Genomic DNA, 20,333 nt, shown 5'->3' on the forward strand with positions numbered 1-20,333 from the left:
CTGAAACTGACATTTCGGCATAATGCTAGTTAGGCACAGATTCTTTCATAATGATACTGGTGTATCACTCAAGTGTTTGGAAGTCACCAACTTGAAGCTGCATAGATTTTTAGTGTTTACTTCCCAGCCACAGACTCGTAACACAATCTGACATAGAGGTGTGACATACATGATTCCGGGGTGCAGAATGTTGCATTGTCATTAACCACTTCTGTGTCATCTCATTGTCTCTGTAGAGCTGTACCATGGAAAGCAAGGAGAGGATGTTGGTTGGTGGCCAGTATCCTCATTCTATAACACAAACTGCATGCAATTAATAACTGGGTTCTTTATTCATAAACAAAGAGCTACTTAACTTAAGTTTCAATGTGCTGTGGTGCAAGCTCTCTTCTGTATAGTCCATGTAGCCTCACTGCTGTTGAAGTAGAAGTCTGCTGTGTTCACTATAAGGTTGCTATGTGCTGCTTGTCTCTGTGCTAGAGCTAAATCTGTGGCTTCATCTCGGTGACACACTGGAACTCTCATGGCCTACAGACTTGAACTAACTGGCATTACAGGCTCGAACTAACTGACTAAACTAACTTGCTAAACTGGCCTTCCGGTCCACAGCGGCGATCATAAATACTGGCAGCTGAGAGGGTGTTGGTGGCACGTTTCCAGCGAGTCTTGTTGTTGGCCTCTATTGATACTCTCATAACCTCTATGCCCCATGGTGTGCTGGCATTAGCGTACACCAACACACAAACTCTCATTCAAACCGATATGATGATGCTATCCAAATGCTTACCTATTGCAGATGTGATTTTTGGGGATGGGTGACTATTTTAAAACAGGCATAAGAACATAATGTGATTTCTGAGAGTATGTAATGTTTTGAAATTTGTCTGGGTTACATTTTACAGTATCACATAGACTTGAATATTTTACTGTTATCTGGTTTTTGAAAAATGTTGAAGGTTAGTAAATTGTAAAAGTATATGGAACCTTATTATGTATCCATAGTCTGAAATCCAGTATATACAAGTATGGTATCCATTTTGAAATAAATATTTTATAATCCTAAATTATTTGAAATCTCAGATAATGACTGAATTAGAGAGGTGTTGTCTGATTCATAGAAAATATAGCAATAAACATATGTTTTCAAAGTTCAGAACCTCATAGGCATTAAAGCAAAAGAGGTAATTGGAATAGTGAGTGTATAGACATTTAATCTCAAGTATTTCACAAGTTAATTAGTTTCAGATGATTTAAAATATGTTCTTCGAAAGTTGGAAATGTCTGCTTTTGAATGGGCTGTTGCAGTACTTGCTGTATTGCCCATTGGCTCAAAATACCTTCTAATTACAGGACTGTGTTGTTACTTAAATTACTCATAACTTTTAATTACTCAGGCCTCTAGTAAAATCAACTGCATCATTGTAATCAGGAAGATAAATATAAACAACTAACTTATAAATTTAAATGGAATTCTGCATAAATAACAATTTGATATATGCCTGTGCATATTGCATGTGTAGCTGCATTAGGTATAGAATGTAACAGCAAAAGAAATGTAGTTATCCTTGGGAGCAGAAAACATAACAGATGGAGAACTTTCCCAACTTGCTACACCTTATCACTCATTGATGTTGACTTCTGCTTGATGTCTAGGTTTGTCACAAATTGCAGTTTACCATCGATGTTCTTTTCTCATACATTATGCACTGCCTGTTACTTTTCCACACATTTTGTAAGTTCACTGACACTGTTCCTCACTTCTAATTATCCATTCATTCCAAATTTGTATGCCACTGTTTCTTATGTGTATGAGCTCATTTCATCATACCTAAACAAGTAGATGTCTTCACACGGAGGCACCATATGCAACATAGTGTGCCTCGTAAATCTCTTATGAGTGAGATAGGTATAAGGGTTTCTCATATGCATGAGTAATTCAGTTGTGACAGAGTGGAACAACTCCTCAGACCAGGGCATCATATTTGATGCCCCCCTTACCTGTTGTTGATGTTGCATTTCGTTTTATGTATCTTGAAGTTTCAGATCTTGATGGACTGAAATGATAATTTGGAAACTGATACTATGAATGATAGTGCAAAAATGATGTAGACCAGACAATAATTAAATTTCAAAGTGGCTCCTCCCACTCCATTCGCACACAACATTATAGATGCCCAGTTCCAGTTAATGGATCACAGTTTACATGGTAAAATGAGCATATTTTCCTTCATAACCATGTCCAGAAGAGAACTAATCCAACCATCACTAAGAATCACAGTATTTGTTGAACTTCTCAGTGGCATAATGTACAGTGACAGAAATATGAAGGTAATAGTTAACACAAAATAACTTGTAGTATGATCACCAGAATTAATCATACTGTCCAGTAAATATTAGTGATCAAACATTAATGCTTTGAGACTACAGGTAACATACGGGAATGTTACATACATGATGTCAGTGCACAAATTTTCACACAAGATGTTAGGTACTGGATAATTAGCCTGGATCTTTCACTCTAATCAACATTGTTATGTTACCTGTGTGCTGACCAGGCACTGGCTTTCTCATACAGAAACTGAGATGTTGGCATCATGCTAGATAGGTGCAGTGACTTCAAGCTGCATAGATGGTTAGCATTTGCTTCCCAGCCACATACTCTTACACAATCCGACATAGAGGTGTGATATAGATGTTCTTGGGATGCACACACTCACTCAAATCAACATGATGATGCTATTTAAAAGCAGACATAAGAACATGATGAGATTTCTGAAACTACTTAATGTTTTGAAAAGCAGCTAAGTTAGACTTTGCCATATTGCATAGAATTGAAGATTTTACTGTTATCTTTTTTGTGAAAAATGCTGAAGGGCAGTAATATGGCATCCATCTTGAAATAAATACTTTATAATTCTAAATTATCTGAAATCTCAGATAGTGACTGAATTAGGGAGAGGTGTTGTTGGTTCATAAAAAATATAGCAATAAAAATAAATTGTCGAAGTTCAGAATGTTGTAGGCATTAAAGCAAAATATATTACTGAAATTATGAAGGTCCAGAATTTTAATGTCAATTATTTCACAAGTTAATTAGGTTCAGATGATTTAAAATATGTTCTTGGAAAGTTGGGAACATCTGCTCTTGGATGAGTAGTAGCAATACCTCGTGTGCTCAAAATACCTTCTGATTACATGCAGTGCTGTAACTAATTCCCCATAACTGTTAATTACTCAGGCTTCTAGTAAAACCAATTACGTAATTGTAATCAGGAAAATAAGTACAAACAAATGAACTATAAATTTGAATGGGATTCTGCATAAATAATAGTTTGACTTATGTCTGTATATATAACATATGATGTAAACAGTTGCATTAGTTACAGAATGAAAGAGCGAAAAAAATTTCAGTTATTCTTAGAAGCAGAAAACATATTAATGGAGAAGTTTCCAACTTACTATTTCTCATTCTTCTGAATTATTGTTGTGTGATTTGGAATCAAGACCAAAAAGGATTGACAGAGGTAATCAAAGAAGCTGAAAGAAGGGCAGCTCATTTTGTATTATCATGAAATAGAGGATATAATATGCCAGTTGTGGTGGCAATAATTAAACTAAGGCGTTTTTTGTCATGGCAAGATGTTTTCATGAAATTTCAATCACCAATTTTCTCCTCTGAATGAAAAAATATTTTGCTGATGCTGACCAACGAAGGGAGAAATGGTCACTGTAATAAAATAAGCAAGATCAGAGTTTTCACAGAAAGATTTAAGTGTTTGTTTTCCCCATGAGCAGTTCAGGAGTGAAATGGTTTGGTGAACCCTTTGTCAGGCACTTAAGTGTGAATTGCAGAGTATACGTGTAGATGTAGATCAGCACAGAATACAGTAAACCATTTTCTAGCAGCAGCATTCTTCTATAAAAGAAACAGAAAAGGAAAATAGAGGGGAACTGCATTTAAGAAAGAATATGAAAGCTGGTGTGTGTGTGAGGTCATCAGGTCTGTGAAACATTATATCTAGTAGCTAAGGAAATCAGTAGAAGGATTGTGTGTGTGTGTGTGTGTGTGTGTGTGTGTGTGTGTGTGTGTGTGTGTGTGTGTGTGTGCACGTGCTAGTTGATGCTGATTAATGTTGGCATGAGATCCATCACATATTCACCTAAAAGCATGAAATAATAACTGTTTATTTATTCTTTTTTTCTTTTTCTTTTTGCAGCTCCATCATACCATTCACAGCACTTTGTTGTTCCTGCAACATGGAGCTATGGTACCAAAGAAACAATTAACCATACTGCCACATTTTCTGTGCCACCTCCATACCAGTCACTCCATGTGAGTTTTGTATGACTGAATCAGTTTTGCTTGATTTTCCCCACTGTTTTTGTTGTAGTCAGACTAAAGTGTCCTATTTTCATGTAGCAGATTTTTCATTGCCTTTATAATTATTTGCTTTGCTTCTATATGATGTATTAGCATTAAGTGCCTTTTTTCTTCATGGGCAGATAAAAACCAATGGACACCTGCTGTCATCCAGAATCAAACCACCACTGACAGACACTATAAATCCAAATAAGACAGAGTATGGGGTCGATAATAATATGAACAAAATGTAAGTATTTGTAATTTTATAGATAATCACTATGCAATTTCATAATTTGTTATTTCTTCCTATCTCAGAATTAATTAAAAGTTGGAAACTTAGAGCCAAGAGGTAAATAGATCAGAGTTGATTTAAAATGAAATATTACATTACTGCAGTACAGTTAATGATCAAAATTTTCAACAGTTTTGTCTGCAACACAGCATTATCAGTATCTGAGTATGTGCAACAAATATGACTAAAGTCTGTTCTCAGTAGCCAGAGATAGTGTGTGTGTGTGTGTGTGTGTGTGTGTGTGTGTGATTTTTTCTATGTTACAAGAAGATCTTCTGGCCGAAAGCTCACTTGTATAGCAGTGTTTTTGTTGTACCTACCTGTGACTCAATGTCTCCTCTATATGATGAGTAGCAATCTTATCATTTTTATAATATTTTAAGTATGACTAAAGGTAGATCTGGGAGAGTGAGTAATAAAAATTGTCATTGTCACACGACTAAAATTATAACTGTTAAACCACAAACATTGTAGCAATCCTTCTAGCCTTAATTTTCCATTTCCAACCTACACCCAGCAGAAGTTTTCCTGCAAATTTGATCAAGATAACTTATAATCCAGTGTCTGCTGTTTTCTTTTGTAATGATTTTCGTGGTCATGATTACTTACTAGTTCTCCATTTTCCATCTTTTATTGCCCGGATCATAAAAATATGCATTTATTGCACGAGTATTTAAAATATGTAAATTATTTTGAAGCACAAAAAATGTTTATACTTATGAACATTGTTCTGCCAAGAATGAGAAAGAGAAAATTCTTTATTGTGCTTCCAGGGTCCTCATGTAAGAAATTATACAGCAAAACTGGGAAGCATCATAAAGTTGATTATGGTTACAGCTGGGTAGCACAGTTTCATAAACATGATCCATCAAATTTCAAATTTTTAATTTTTTCCACAACTTACATACACAAGCTAAAAAATATTATTATGGGGAAATCTTTGAACTCCTGTGTAATCTAAACCCAAGTGAAATGCGTTGTGTGAGCATCATTCAGTGTTATAGTATAGTACTATTACTTGTCATCGTTCTTTCTCTCTGTCACTTATGAATTTTGAGGTAGTATTGCATGCCTATTTTAAAGCAAGGATTTGTCTGTTAGTGACACATAAATAGTCAGTATGATACTGGACAACTAGAATACTACTATATTGTCAACTATAATAGTTCTTTGATAAACTTGGAAAATATATTGCTATGACAGCTAGCATTTAGACTATAGATACACTACATGAAAAGGCAGAGTAATCAAATGAAAGTAAGCACAGTAAACAGCTTATATATAGGTTTATTAATAATAGTAAAGTTTCAAGTATTAAGTTTCTGCAAAAGTTCAGTTTCAGTCAAGGGAGGTGACACAGTCATTTAAAAACTGGACTTGCATTTGAGAAGAATTCAGTTCAAATCTGTATCTGGAAATCCTGATTTAGGACTTCTGTAGTTGCCCTAAATAAGTTAAGGCAGATACCAGGATGCTTCCTTTTGGAAAGGACATGACAGATTTTCTTCCGTATTCTTCCTCAATCAAGGTTTGTGCTCTGTCTCGAATGACGCCATCAAGGCTGCACATCCTATGGTATCGGGATCCTCCTCCAGTATCACTTGACCCCTCATGTTTGCTCTGACAGTCTGCATGTTCTTTCTTTTTAATGGCAAAATTATATTTTTTTACACAGAGAGACATAATGAACTTTCACACTGGATGCCATCTTCACGCATAATGTTAGAGTAAAGCACTCTCCCTTATATTTTAAGTAAAAAACCTTCTCAAGGCTTGTGGTTGCCTCTTGCTATTGTCTGAGAATGTTTATATTATAAAAAGTTGGCTTCTCTCAGGCACAGATACTTCAGCCTAAAAAACAAGAAGCTCTTCTCCTGGTTAGTAAACTCATAGACACTTGGCCAGTATGGTTGCCAGACAGTCAACTACAATATATCTTACAACAATCTCTGAAAGGAAAATTAGAGTTCAATGTACCACCTATGTCACTAGAGATCAACTTCAGATTAAACAAGAATGGATAGAGGTATTGGTGGAGTCCTTGTTTAAGACATCATCCCTGCATTCACCTATGGTGACTCACAGAAATCATACCAAATCTAAAACAGGAAGGCTATAAGAAAGATTTGGACACTACTTGTTCAGAATAACTGAATCACCTCACTTGGTCATACCTCCAAATTTCTGGTCAGGTGTAGGCCGTACACAGTAAACCTAACTTAGAGAGAGTCCAGACCATTACAGCTATAGATTGCACCCTGTTTGCAATCATAACTGATGTTTTGAATTTCATATTAACTAATTTCAAAACATTGTTGGAAAAGGCTTGATGAAGACATTGGAACAACTCAACAATATGAACCTCAAATTCATTGTTTCTGAGCCGTATTCCTGTGGTCACCATTTTTAACATATCCATCATCTCAATCCAGATTGTTCAGTTTCTTCCACTATCAGTGTGGTTCTCCTCCAATGAATCCCTACATAATGTTCTAATTTTTATGTTACTTTATTGCTGGCTGCTTTGCAAATGTAAGTCACACTATGAGTATCACAATGAGATAGCAGAATAATGCTCTATTTTTATCCAGATATCAAATTTTCAGTGTTTTCACACTGCATTACGTGTATCCTACTTATTGATATATTCATCTAATGGGATACCTTCTCAATAAAACTCTGACAATTCAATAAATTCAAAATAAAATTGAAATCTTCTGTAAATTATAAGATAATTCAGATTCAAGAAATGAACATTTCTGTTAGCTTCCTAACAAATAGCACAGTTAGTTGTAAACAGACCTGAATTGTTGCAGATGTGCATAATGGGTGAGTGCATTTAGGGGGCTGCAAGGGAGTAGGGGGGGAGGGGTGGGGGGGAGGGAGGGAGGGAGGAAGAGAGAGAGAGAGAGAGAGAGAGAGAGAGAGAGAGAGAGAGAGAGAGAGCATCCTGGAGTTTCCATCATCATAACTGTGGTAAATGATAAAATTTTAGAATACTTAGAGGAATTTATGAATGTTTAAGGAATTTTTACATTTTGTGATGCAGTGTTTGAATAATAAATTAAGTTTTCTTTATCTATTTATTCTTAAATATGTGTTCCAGGACAAATATCCGAAATGTAAATGGTACTGCTGGGCCCGATGGCACCCATTTTCTACTGGATGATAACAGAAAAGCAGCAAGTGGCCAAGTCATGGACTTCAGCTCTCTTAAATTTGGGTGTGATCTTCAGAGTGTGGTTTCAATGGAAATATTGGAGAGTAGCTCATGCATAGATGCTAGAAATGAAGAGGTAAGATAATAAATCATGGAATGATGTGAAAATTTAAGTCGTCCTGCAAATACTGAGGACTGAAACTACAGATTTTTGTTGAATAATATTTGGTATAGATCTGCTGGGTACAATAATATAGCATTAGGGCCGATACACAGAGAAAACAGTAATCAAATCCTGAGCTTTGAAAACTTTAAAAATAGTTTCTGTATTCAGAGGAAGTCATTCATGAAATAAGTGAAAGTAGTGAAGAAAAAGTGGGTGAAAAGTTCTTCCAAATCCTCGATTATGTACTGTTGGAATCTGGATATGAAAGTAACACTGAACCACACTGGAACTCTAAAATCTGGACTTCCACTGGTAATAATTTGCAAATAATCCATTGCTCAAAAATGAAAATTATAAATAGAACAACTACTGGCACAGTTCTGTGTTTGGGAGGAGGAGGAGGAGGAGGAGGCAGATTGTTGTAAAAAATGTAAACAAAGGGTTGGGATAAAAAAAGAAAAAAACTGAGGGAGCAGGAAAATAAGAATTAATCAGAGAGCCAAACAAATGTAACAGAAGAACAGGGAATGTTGAAAACAGGGGAAGAGGAACCAAACTGAGGGGGGGAGAGCTGAGAAGAGGACATAAAGTAGAAAGTAATGTAAATAACAACCAGATTAACAGTATTTTATTGTTTCTTCTCTTTTTCCTCTTCTCAAGTTCCTTCATCAGTTTATGACTCTCCCCTAACATCTTCTGATTATTTTTTCCTCTTTTCTCAACATCTTTCTTTTATTTTTATTGTACTTACTATTCCCGCCATTATTTCATTGCCACATCTTTCCTAAGATTACTTTCTGGATTTTGTCTTATATATTTGATTCATTATTAGTGCATTGAGATTTAACTCTTGAGTAGTATATTCCATAGTTACTTCATTCTCATTACCTGCAGTAATGTACCTTGTGCAATGGAGAGTAGGGGGTTTTCCTATTAGTTTGCCTTAGCTACTCATGAAAGAAGTATTTTTGGAATTCTACAATATTGAGAAAGTTATATTTTTCACTTGTTGTGTATCCAACAGCTCTGCTAACAAGGGAACCTCCCCATCGCACCCCCCTCAGATTTAGTTATAAGTTGGCACAGTGGATAGGCCTTGAAAAACTGAACACAAATCAGTCAAGAAAACAGGAAGAAGTTGTGTGGGACTATGAAAAAAATATGCAAAATATACAAACTGAGTAGTCCATACGCAAGATAGGCAACATAAAGGAGAGTGTGAGCCCAGGAGCGCCGTGGTTAGCGTGAGCAGCTGTGGAACGAGAGGTCCTTGGTGCAAGTCTTCCCTCGAGTGAAAAGTTTAATTTTTTTTTATTTTCAGACAATTATTATCTGTCCGTCTGTTCATCCGATGCAAGGTAACTGCGCCGTAGTATGGGGACGCTACACTTAAACAAACATCGAAACATATTCCTGTCATGTGATGCACATGCCGTCACCAGTGTCGTATAGAATATATCAGACGTGTTTTCCTGTGGCGGAATCAGTTGACCTATGACCTTGCAGTCAAATGTTTTCGGTTCCCATTGGAGAGGCACATCCTTTCGTCTACTAATCGCACGGTTTTGCGGTGCGGTCACAAAACACACACACACTAAACTTATTACAGTGAACAGAGACGTCAATGAACGAACAGACAGATCATAACTTTGCGAAAATAAAGAATGTAAACTTTTCAGTCGAGGGAAGACTTGAACCAAGGACCTCTCGTTCCGCAGCTGCTCACGCTAACCATGGGACCACGGCGCTCCTGAGCTCACACTCTCCTAGATGTTGCCTATCTTGCGTATGGACTACTCAGTTAGTATATTTTGCTTATTTTTTTCATAGTTCCATACAACTTTTTCCTCTTTTCTCGGTTGATCTGTGTTCAGTTTTTCAAGGCCTATCCACTGTGTCAACTTATAACTAAATCTGAGGGGGGTGCGATGGGGAGGTTACCTTGAAAGTACACAGCTGGCCATTAAAACTGTAACACCAACAAGGAATGCAAAAAATTAAGTTTTGTTTATTGTGTATATATAATATAGTGGGAAGAATAAATGATTAAATTTGTAGATCATTTGGGGGTATACAGTGTGCAAAATTTAGTACACTGAGCTGCCACCCCTGACAGCAATACTGGCTCTCATCCAGTTGGAAATCAAATTAAATTGAACTTGGGTGATAGATATGGGTGTGTCATTCTATTTTGCTTCCACTCTATGCCAGAGTTTATCAATCATAGTGGCTGGTGAGTGGTGGTGTGCCAGTCTCTTGACAGCCCATGACATGATGATTTTATTGGCTTAGAGTTCTGAAGAATACGTTAGCCAGGGCAGCAGTCAAACACCCTCTATATTGAGGTAGGTCAGGACAGCAAGGCCAACATGTGGCCTTGTCAGAAAATGATGTCATGGAGCCCTCAAAGATAGGCCACAGCCATTGGCTTTAACATGTCAGAAATGTAATGGCTGCTGTCCAAATTACTAACTATGCAAGCCATAGGTGATCATGTCATGTACCCATAACTATAACACCACAAGCTTAGCATGTATGATGATAATGAATGCTGTCTGGCAATTTTCATTCTCCTTGGAGCCTCCAAACACAGGTACATCAACCATATTGTTTCATGCAGAACTGATACTTGTTTGTAAAGTTGGCATGGTAACACTCCTTGGTCCAGTGTTGTAGACAAGCACACCACTGTCGTCTCACCTCTCTCTGCTGCCAAATCAAGGGAAACCACAACAATGGTTGTCATGTTGACAGTCCGTGGTACTCCAGCTGTCACTATCCTTTCTGTGTGGACAGGTGTCTTGCTAAAAATAAGCCCATTCATTACCTGACTCAAAGTAATTGATGTTGCTGTACAATCCTGCACAGTCAAGTGAACAATATGTCTGTTCTCCTGGGCACTAATTGTATGGAGCCTTTGAGATCCTGCATGAATTGAGTTTGGCCCTCCTGTATCCATCAACTCCATATTTGCAGGTCAGTCATGGGATTCCAGGTAGTAGAGCAGCAATATCACAGCACGATAAGCCTCAGTTTTGGTAGGCACAATCCTGCAACTGTTTATATCTGACTTATCCTTCTTATATAAGGCAGAACCTGTTCTTCTTAAACTTTGTTTACACTGAGATTAAAAACATGTTTCCGTTCACAACATTGTTCCTCCAAAGTCAGCAACACATTGGCAATGATGTTTGTTGTTTATATTCCCGTCTACACTAGCGGCAAACATTTCTACATATGTATTTGCATTAAGAGCTATGCTGTGGCAAGTGAAGAGGAAGAATTAATGATATGTGGTGCTGCATTAATAATGCTGGACAAAGTAAGCAGACAAAGGAAAAAACATAGTCATCATTGGTGGAATGAGAGCACTTGAAGACTTCCAACAAACTTTACACATAATTTCAAACCTTTAAAAAAAATTTTCATGCTGAAACATCCCAGAAAATGATTAAAGGAGAAAAACTTTATTGCTTACCATTTTTTCACTGTTCATGCAGTAAAGCCTCAGCATCAGACATGACATTTTAATTTATTTCTTCTTTACTAATGACTCTATTCACAACACAGTTTGCAGACAGTATTCACATACACCACAGAGCGTGGCTGCAGAATTTTATCGTTGTGGAACACATATTTGAAGAGATATGATGTCATGGACATTTAGATACATGAGAAACTTAATTTTGCTTAAAATGGAATTCAAATTACCAAAATTATATTCATCTAGTGTTTCATATTGAGAGCACTTGGTGACTTCCAACAAACTTTAAGCATAATTTCAATGCTTTTTTAAAGTTTTCTCATTTACATGCTTAACATCATATATTTGACACATTAGTGCATTCGTAATCTGATGTTTGAAGCTGTTTTATACATGGGAATTTGAGTCTTTTGAGGGTTGGGGTTTACTGCAGCTACATCATTACCCTGCAATTCACATTTAAGTGCTTGGCAGAGGGTTCATCGAATCACAATCATACTATCTCTCTACCATTCCACTCCTGAACAGCGCGCGGGAAAAACGAACACCTAAACCTTTCTGTTCGAGCTCTGATTTCTCTTATTTTATTTTGATGATCATTCCTACCTATGTAGGCTGGGCTCAACAAAATATTTTTGCATTCGGAAGAGAAAGTTGGTGACTGAAATTTCATAAATAGATCTTGCCGCGACGAAAAACGTCTTTGCTTTAATGACTTCCATCCCAACTCTCGTATCATATCTGCCACACTCTCTCCCCTATTACGTGATAATACAAAACGAGCTGCCCTTTTTTGCACCCTTTCGATGTCCTCCGTCAATCCCACCTGGTAAGGATCCCACACCGCGCAGCAATATTCTAACAGAGGACGAACGAGTGTAGTGTAAGCTGTCTCTTTAGTGGACTTGTTGTATCTTCTAAGTGTCCTGCTAATGAAAAGCAACCTTTGGCTCACCTTCCCCACAATATTATCTATGTGGTCTTTCCAACTGAAGTTGTTCGTAATTTTAACACCCAGGTACTTAGTTGAATTGACAGCCTTGAGAATTGTACTATTTATCGAGTAATCGAATTCCAATGGATTTCTTTTGGAACTCATGTGGATCACTTCACACTTTTCGTTATTTGGTGTCAACTGTGTTTGTTCCTGGTGGATTTGGAAGAAACGGTATTGAGCCTAGCTACAACGACCTTGTGGTCACTGGTACTATATAAGACATGGCAGGAATGACATGCTGTGGAGCTGAATTTTGAAGACAGTTCTGGTGTTCATAAGTTCAGTAGGTTGTTGCCATCTGATTTCGAAATTCTGTAGAATATTATGAGGCCAGTTTGCCCAAATAAAGGCATAACTTTCAGAAAAGCAATTCTGGTGAAACAAAGACTTGTTGTTCAAATGGCTCTGAGCACTATGGGACTTAACATCTATGGTCATCCCCTATAACTTAGAACTACTTAAACCTAACTAACCTAAGGACATCACACAACACCCAGTCATCAGACTTGTTGTTAATCTTCAGTTTTTGATGTTGGAAGATTCCTGTTAAAGCCTTACATATTTATTCCAAATTTCAAATCCAGCCATATCTCAAACAATTTCTGCAGATTGTGAAGTAGGACAGAGCATAAACTAACACTAGCACTGCATAGCAGCATTTAGTGGCAACAGGCCAGAAACAATGTTCCTTTGATCTGTACTGATACAGCAGTGGAACACTGTTCTTGTATTTGCAACATCTTGATAAATTGTTGCAAATGTCAGTAGCCCAGTACTAGCTGTGAAAAATGTTGTGAATGTTGTTGCAGAACATGTTTCTAATTCAGTGTAAACACACATTTACGAACAACCAACATTCAAATGTGATTTCTGAGTGAAAAACTTGCTGCACAATCTTTCTTTATATACAGAATGTAGGAAACATTATCCTACCTACTTTGTGTGGTTGTACTGAGTAGTTTAATTTGCATATCAAAGTGTGTAATACACTTCATCCCAGTTTGACATGTGTTGTAATTTTAATCGTTAGCAATATACATGGTGCTTTTACACTTCACAGTATGACAGCTGATGTACCGGGTGGTTGTAATCAAAGTGCAGCTACCCATGAAGGTCTACGCTCGAACTCTTACAAAAATCTGTGAATGCTGCGATTATAGAGGCTTAATGGGTGGGGGACACTATATCACATCAACAGTGTGAGAATAAGTTGGAAATTTGTGTTAGTCAGGGATCATGTCCAGATGGTCAAAGCGGTTCAAGCAACCACTCATGAGAAGCAGTAAATCTGGGTTCGAGTCCTGGTCCAGCACATATTTCAACATTCCCCATTGATTTATTTCAACACTCACTAGCAGCCATTGTCTGTCTTTTCTTCAGTTCTAGTTTAGATTAACATGTATTCCATTTTCCCAGCAGAAGGGTCTGGAGTCTTCCACTAGAACTGCTGAGAATAGCATGTGATACATAATCTTCTTGCTTGACTTGTTATTCAATCCTGAATTTCCCACTATCTTTATGAAGTTCACTGCAAACTAATAGCATCAATATGTACATTGCTGACTGTGCTAAAACGTGTTGAATCAATGCCTTATTTATTTTGACCAATAAGACCATACAAGGCATGACCCCAGTCCAAAATGTCCACCAAATAACCAAAAATTCAATCAGCGTCCAACAGGAACAAACCCAGAGGTCAGAGAAAAGTTTCATTTATCACTAAGTCCACAAAAAAACACTGAATGTTATGGAGAAAACACACTGTACCATGTAACTTTGCTACATGAAATATCTTGTTGGTGGGGTTAAAATGGTATCCACTAAATTACAACTGCTTCATTGGCTGTCCACAAATTTGCCAGATACCTGCAGTTGAAGCTTGTCATTTATCACAATACTGACTGAAGTGTAGGATTCATAAATTAATACAAGTACAATAGTTTTATTTATTATAACTCCCAAAATACCTTTACTTGAACTCTTGTACACAAGTAATCTATACAGATGAAAAATTAGTCTGCCAGAAGTCATCACTCCCAGTAATAAATGCAGCACAATGGCTGTGGTGGTTCCAATAATGAATATAGTTACTAATAACGTGTATTCCAGTATGGCATCTCAATAATCTACAGCACTTGTTGACAACTTTGTAACTGTGACCGCAACTCTGACCGGAGTAGAACTGCAACTGCAACTGCTCTGCAGCCTTGGACTGCAGGTTATAACATTGCAGATTGCTACACTGGATCCATGTGATTGGCTGCCACTGTTGAAAATCTCCTTGCCTTTTGGCTCTCTTGGCTGCATGATGTCACTGTAATCTCTGGTTGATACCTGTAATGGGTGTGGCAAAGTAGTCCATCTACTGTAAGTGACCTCTGAGAACAGCCACCGAGGGTTGTGCTGCTCATGACCTCACTTGCGAGGCATGCAACCTGGAACACAAAAGTGCTGGAAGGGATGTCTGTCCAGCAGGGATAACTGGATGACGTAACAATATCATCAACTGTCTATCTGTACTACCAAACACAGCAGCTGAGAAAGTTATAAGATAAACTTAATACAATAACATGAACTGTGTGGTTCTATGACGTTTCTTTCATTCAACATTAATAATGTTCCAGTAGCACCCAATGGCTGGGTGAATGTTCGTATAAGAATGACATGACTATTTGCAATCTGCATATTACTTGTTTTCCACTAACTGATTTTCAGTTGTTTGAATGGTCTTTTACTCCAACACTTCTGTTTCTTACTTTTCTATTTGCTTTTTGCAGGAGGAAACTGTGGATCTGATTGCTTGAGATTTGGTGTCTTCTGCTAAGTACAGTTACTTCAGTTTAGTCTGTTGCTGTTTCATGAACTGTGTGGACTACTGTTTGTTGTTACATAGAAAATGACCATATAGACAATTATTGCAAAGTCATTATTTCACAGGTGTATTTCAAATGGCCAGGTGGACCATTTATATTTTTGTCCTGAAGGCTACATATCCCGTGGTTATGTTTGCTAAATAAACTTGATTCCAGGATTAACATTGCAGAAAAAAGAACTATACAAATTAGCATAGTACCACATGTTGAAAAAGTGTTTTATGAACCAGAATAAGGTGTCCCACTGTATGGCTCTAGTTACAATTTCTAATATTTTTTATTTATTAGTTGCTTACCATTTTAAATTGCTAGAAGGTTTAAATTTTTTTATGATACATACTTCACCCCTTACTGCACCATACTACAGCTGAGCCATGGTGAGTTAGGTCATTCCTTGCAGTGCTATCTTTGCAAAAATACACAATTTTTTTTATTGTGACTCATTGTTAAGGGAATAAATATACTATGAGGTTGTTGTCAGTATTCACTAGAGGTCTGGGGTAAACACCTATAGTATCTTTATTACACATTTGTGAGTATTCACTAGAGGTCTGGGGTAAACACCTATAGTATCTTTATTACACATTTGTGAGCAAAGAACAATTTCTTTGTAGTGACTGTAGAGCAATATTCATTGTCTTTTAATGAACACTGTAGTGTTATACATCTTTATTCACAAAAAGCAGGGTTTTATATTTTTCTATGTAGAGCACTCGGTAGTGTGGCTGTTAATAGGTGCATTGTCTTGTAGATACCAGCTGTGTTACTATAATTTATTTTCACTCTTTTTATTTGCCTACCTTCTCAGGTAATGAGAAGAGTTGCTGAAATGCAAGAATTGGTGCAGAATTCAGAGCAGTATCTGACACAACATCAGAGGGAAGAAAGTGATTCAGAAAGCTCACATATTTCTTCATTAGATTCTGATGCCCCTGGTCAACTGAAACACAGTGATTCATTACTCTTGTTGGCACAGGTAATGTCTCATTTAAATCTTTTTTTAGTTTATGTTCAGTATCTGCATTCAATGACATTTAGACAAATTGAAGAGTGGAAGTGGAAAACATTGTAAGTGCCAAATCTCAAATTTTTCAGGAAAATCAAAAAACGATGTATCTCTTCTTGTACATAATTTATTTGTATCTAAAAAAAATGAGAATGTATTCTTATATCACATAATTATGCTGCCCACTTCATCACTGCAAAAAATTATGAGACAAATTAGAAAATAAAAATAATTCATTAATAATATTCTGAGTGCCATATCAGGGAACTAACTGGTTGTAAATGCCAGTAGGAAAGTTCTTGATACTTGTGCCATTAGTACTGAGGTACTACATTTTATTTGTGATAACACAAGTACAGAAAGCAATAACTACCCTGTGCTGGTGATGAGGAAATGGCAACATTGTAATAATATTTCTCTGTTTTGTAATTGATAAATGTGGCCGAATTTTTGGACGAGGTATGGCATAGCTTACATCTGCCATAGTCTTTCCTTGTTTGAATACATTGACATTTTTCTATTCTTTTGTTTGAAAGTAAGAATTTTAATAGCTGTTTGAGATGGGTGAGTATGAGAAAGTTTGATCATACTGCATTTGGAGACAGTGTTTCAGCAATGTTTTTAAAATCAAAGAAGTCAGTTGTATGCATTGGAATTATGTAGAATGGGTTCATAGCCTTAGCTGACTCAACAATCTTGTGTAAAACTTTTGGAAAGAAGACATTGGCGCATGGCACTCGGAACTCTTGAGAGAAGCAACACTTGGCACGGAAACCATGTTCGAAACACTTTCTCCATGATTTGACCCTTGGAGTAAGTCTAGGGAAATGCAACAGAATACCAAGAATATAATATTACCAAATTCACATTTTGTGGAAAAAATGGTACTTACAATGATTTCAATATACTCTATTCTGTTGTGTCTCCTATTTATGTTATAATCAAGTTCTTCACTATTCCAAGTTGCCAATGCCTGAGACCACCAATATTATCCATAACATTCTTAGTTAAATCTGCAGTAATGTTTTATATCAGTGATATAAACTCTCTTTATTACATGTTTAGAGTCGGCAGAGGTACCTAAAACATAATGATGGAAATCTAGTTATCAATACACAGCCAAGTTATCACACGCAGTGAGGAAAAAACTCCAAAAGTAGCTAAATTATACCAGAGACAACAGTACATCAGCTGCAGGATGCTGCAGGGTACAATAAGTCACATATGCACAGAAGAAAGTAAAAAACAACTTATAACAGTGAATATACAAATGAAGTGTGGAGTGATTTATTGTCCTTTTATCAGTCTGTAGGTCACAGAATTTGCTCACATCATTCTTCTGTAGCAACAGATGCTGCTCAGAGAGCTGCTGACGAGTTGTAGATGCACCACATAGGATGAATATATGACTGTAAAACATAAAACTGGACAAAGTGGATGGGGATATAAATAAGAGTGCCCGTTTGAGTCTGGCCTTTAGTATGGAGCAATGTTTTGTTGCATTTTTTGTGTCTATTCAAACTCTACACCCTCTTATCCTAGAAACTGTTGCATAAGAAATTTGTATGGTGATAAGTATAAACTTGCAGTGGTAATTGATCCTGTTGAAAAACTGTTGCAGCTCCTTCAATATTCTCTCTGTTGTGGAACTGGTTTTATTACATCTTTACTCAAGGTTTGACACATATATTCGATTTCTTTTGCACCTGCTACTTCCAACTAAATAAGAGGGACCTTTATATTGCCCCAGTATTCCTACCTGGTTTTGTCTGTAAGAGTTACGTTGTCCAAATAATGGCAGTCACTGGGACTGGCTATGTTAATGTAAGATGGCAGGAGTAGTGGCAATACCGACAGACAATATCTTACATTATGTAGTCAAAAAGGGATTCAATGACCATAATTTTTTGGGATTTGTCATTTAATGGTAATTGTAAATATTGGGTTGGTGCATATGTTAGTATTGTTTTTCCATTCATGTAACAGAGACTTTAGTCATCAGTAAAATATTCTCCTTCACTATTTGTTTTTTGATAGAAAACAGAAAAGGTGAAAATCTAAGTGTGCAAGATCAGGTGAATAAGGTGGATGGATAATGACTTACCAACCCAACTCCTGTATAGCATCTTTGTCAGTCTAGCAGACTGCGGGCAGGTGTTATCATGGAGTAGCATAAGTTAATGCAGTCTTCCTAGTCATTGTCCTTGGATTATGTCTTCAAGATGTCTCAGTTGTTTACAATAGATGTCAGCAGTGATGGTTACACCTCTGGGAAGCAATTCATAGTGCCCCACAGAGTAGCTGTTCCACCAGATGCATAACATTATCTTTCGTGGATGCACGCAAGTCTTTTTTCGGGGAGTTGCTGCTTTGTTTGGGCTTAACCACTCCTTTCTTTTTCTTATGTCAACATAAAGACATCATTTCTTATCACCAGTGATGACAAAGGATAGGAGTGGTCAGTTTTCTTCATGAGCCAATTGATGATGAGCAAGTAGAGATGCACATATGGCCACCCACTGACTTTTGTGATTTTGGCTCGGAGCATGTGGTACCCATACACCCAATTTTGAGCCATCCCCATTCCATGCAAATGTCACATGCTGGTGGAATGATCACAGTTCATCACATTTGCCAGTTCTCGAGCACACTGATGTGGGTCATTGTGTATTAACGTGTTTAAACGATCTTCTCAAACTCCAAAGGTCTTCCTGAACACGGAGAGTCACTAATGTCAAAACGATCCTCCTTAAAATGAGAAAACCATTTTTTTCTGTGTTCTGTCCAATGGCATTATCCCCATGCATGGTGCAAATGTTTCTGGCTGTCTCCCCAGCTCTCACCCCTTTGTTGAACTCAAATGAAAGAACATGTCAGAAATGTTCAAATTTCTCCACTTGGCACTCCATTTTCTAGCATCAACAGCTCCACTCACTGTCTTTCTAGTTTACACAACAGTTCCTCAAGTTGAAAAATTGGTTATGAGTCTGTTACAGATTGTGTTAATTGTACACTTAAGTCACCACAGAGGCCTTTACAAAACTTGCACTGAGTGAGTGGAACAGAAGTGCGACACTGCTGAATGCTTCATTGTTACGTGTGCCTGGTAGTTGTTAATGCAATTAAACCCATGATAATAGTTGAAGCATACTTGTTGCTTAAACTGAGATGAAATTGATGGTACCCTAAATAAAGAAACCAAAAATATATTCTGTTTCTTGAGAATCGACCACTAAATCTGTTAATCTCCAATTGACTTACTAGAAATGAATTGTTTGTGTACTGTGACAGAGCAGGCACCTGTTACCCATCTGTGGTGATGGCGAGCTTAAACAACTATTCAGTTTCAACATTTATTAAGGAGACCACAGCACCTATGTCTACCAGTAAACATATACACTCCTGGAAATTGAAATAAGAACACCGTGAATTCATTGTCCCAGAAAGGGGAAACTTTATTGACACATTCCTGGGGTCAGATACATCACATGATCACACTGACAGAACCACAGGCACATAGACACAGGCAACAGAGCATGCACAATGTCGGCACTAGTACAGTGTATATCCACCTTTCGCAGCAATGCAGGCTGCTATTCTCACATGGAGACGATCGTAGAGATGCTGGATGTAGTCCTGTGGAATGGCTTGCCATGCCATTTCCACCTGGCGCCTCAGTTGGACCAGCGTTCATGCTGGACGTGCAGACCGCGTGAGACGACGCTTCATCCAGTCCAAAACATGCTCAATAGGGGACAGATCCGGAGATCTTGCTGGCCAGGGTAGTTGACTTACACCTTCTAGAGCACGTTGGGTGGCACGGGATACATGCGGACGTGCATTGTCCTGTTGGAACAGCAAGTTCCCTTGCCGGTCTAGGAATGGTAGAACGATGGGTTCGATGACGGTTTGGATGTACCGTGCACTATTCAGTGTCCCCTTGACGATCACCAGTGGTGTACGGCCAGTGTAGGAGATCGCTCCCCACACCA

At 37.5% G+C, this 20,333-nt stretch overlaps 1 protein-coding gene across 1 annotated transcript in view; it reads left to right on the top strand.

Annotated features, from left to right (window-relative positions):
* The window catches only part of LOC126184733 (uncharacterized), a 311,881-nt gene that overhangs the window by 268,631 nt on the left and 22,917 nt on the right, over positions 1–20,333 (top strand). The window contains exons 14-17 of the mRNA XM_049927270.1: positions 4,218–4,333; positions 4,504–4,610; positions 7,762–7,951; positions 16,144–16,311. Of these exons, the coding sequence (XP_049783227.1) occupies positions 4,218–4,333; positions 4,504–4,610; positions 7,762–7,951; positions 16,144–16,311 (581 nt within the window). The remainder of the gene's footprint in view (positions 1–4,217; positions 4,334–4,503; positions 4,611–7,761; positions 7,952–16,143; positions 16,312–20,333) is intronic.

This window comes from Schistocerca cancellata, chromosome 4 (genome assembly GCF_023864275.1).
Source record: "Schistocerca cancellata isolate TAMUIC-IGC-003103 chromosome 4, iqSchCanc2.1, whole genome shotgun sequence".
NCBI lineage: Eukaryota > Metazoa > Arthropoda > Insecta > Orthoptera > Acrididae > Schistocerca > Schistocerca cancellata.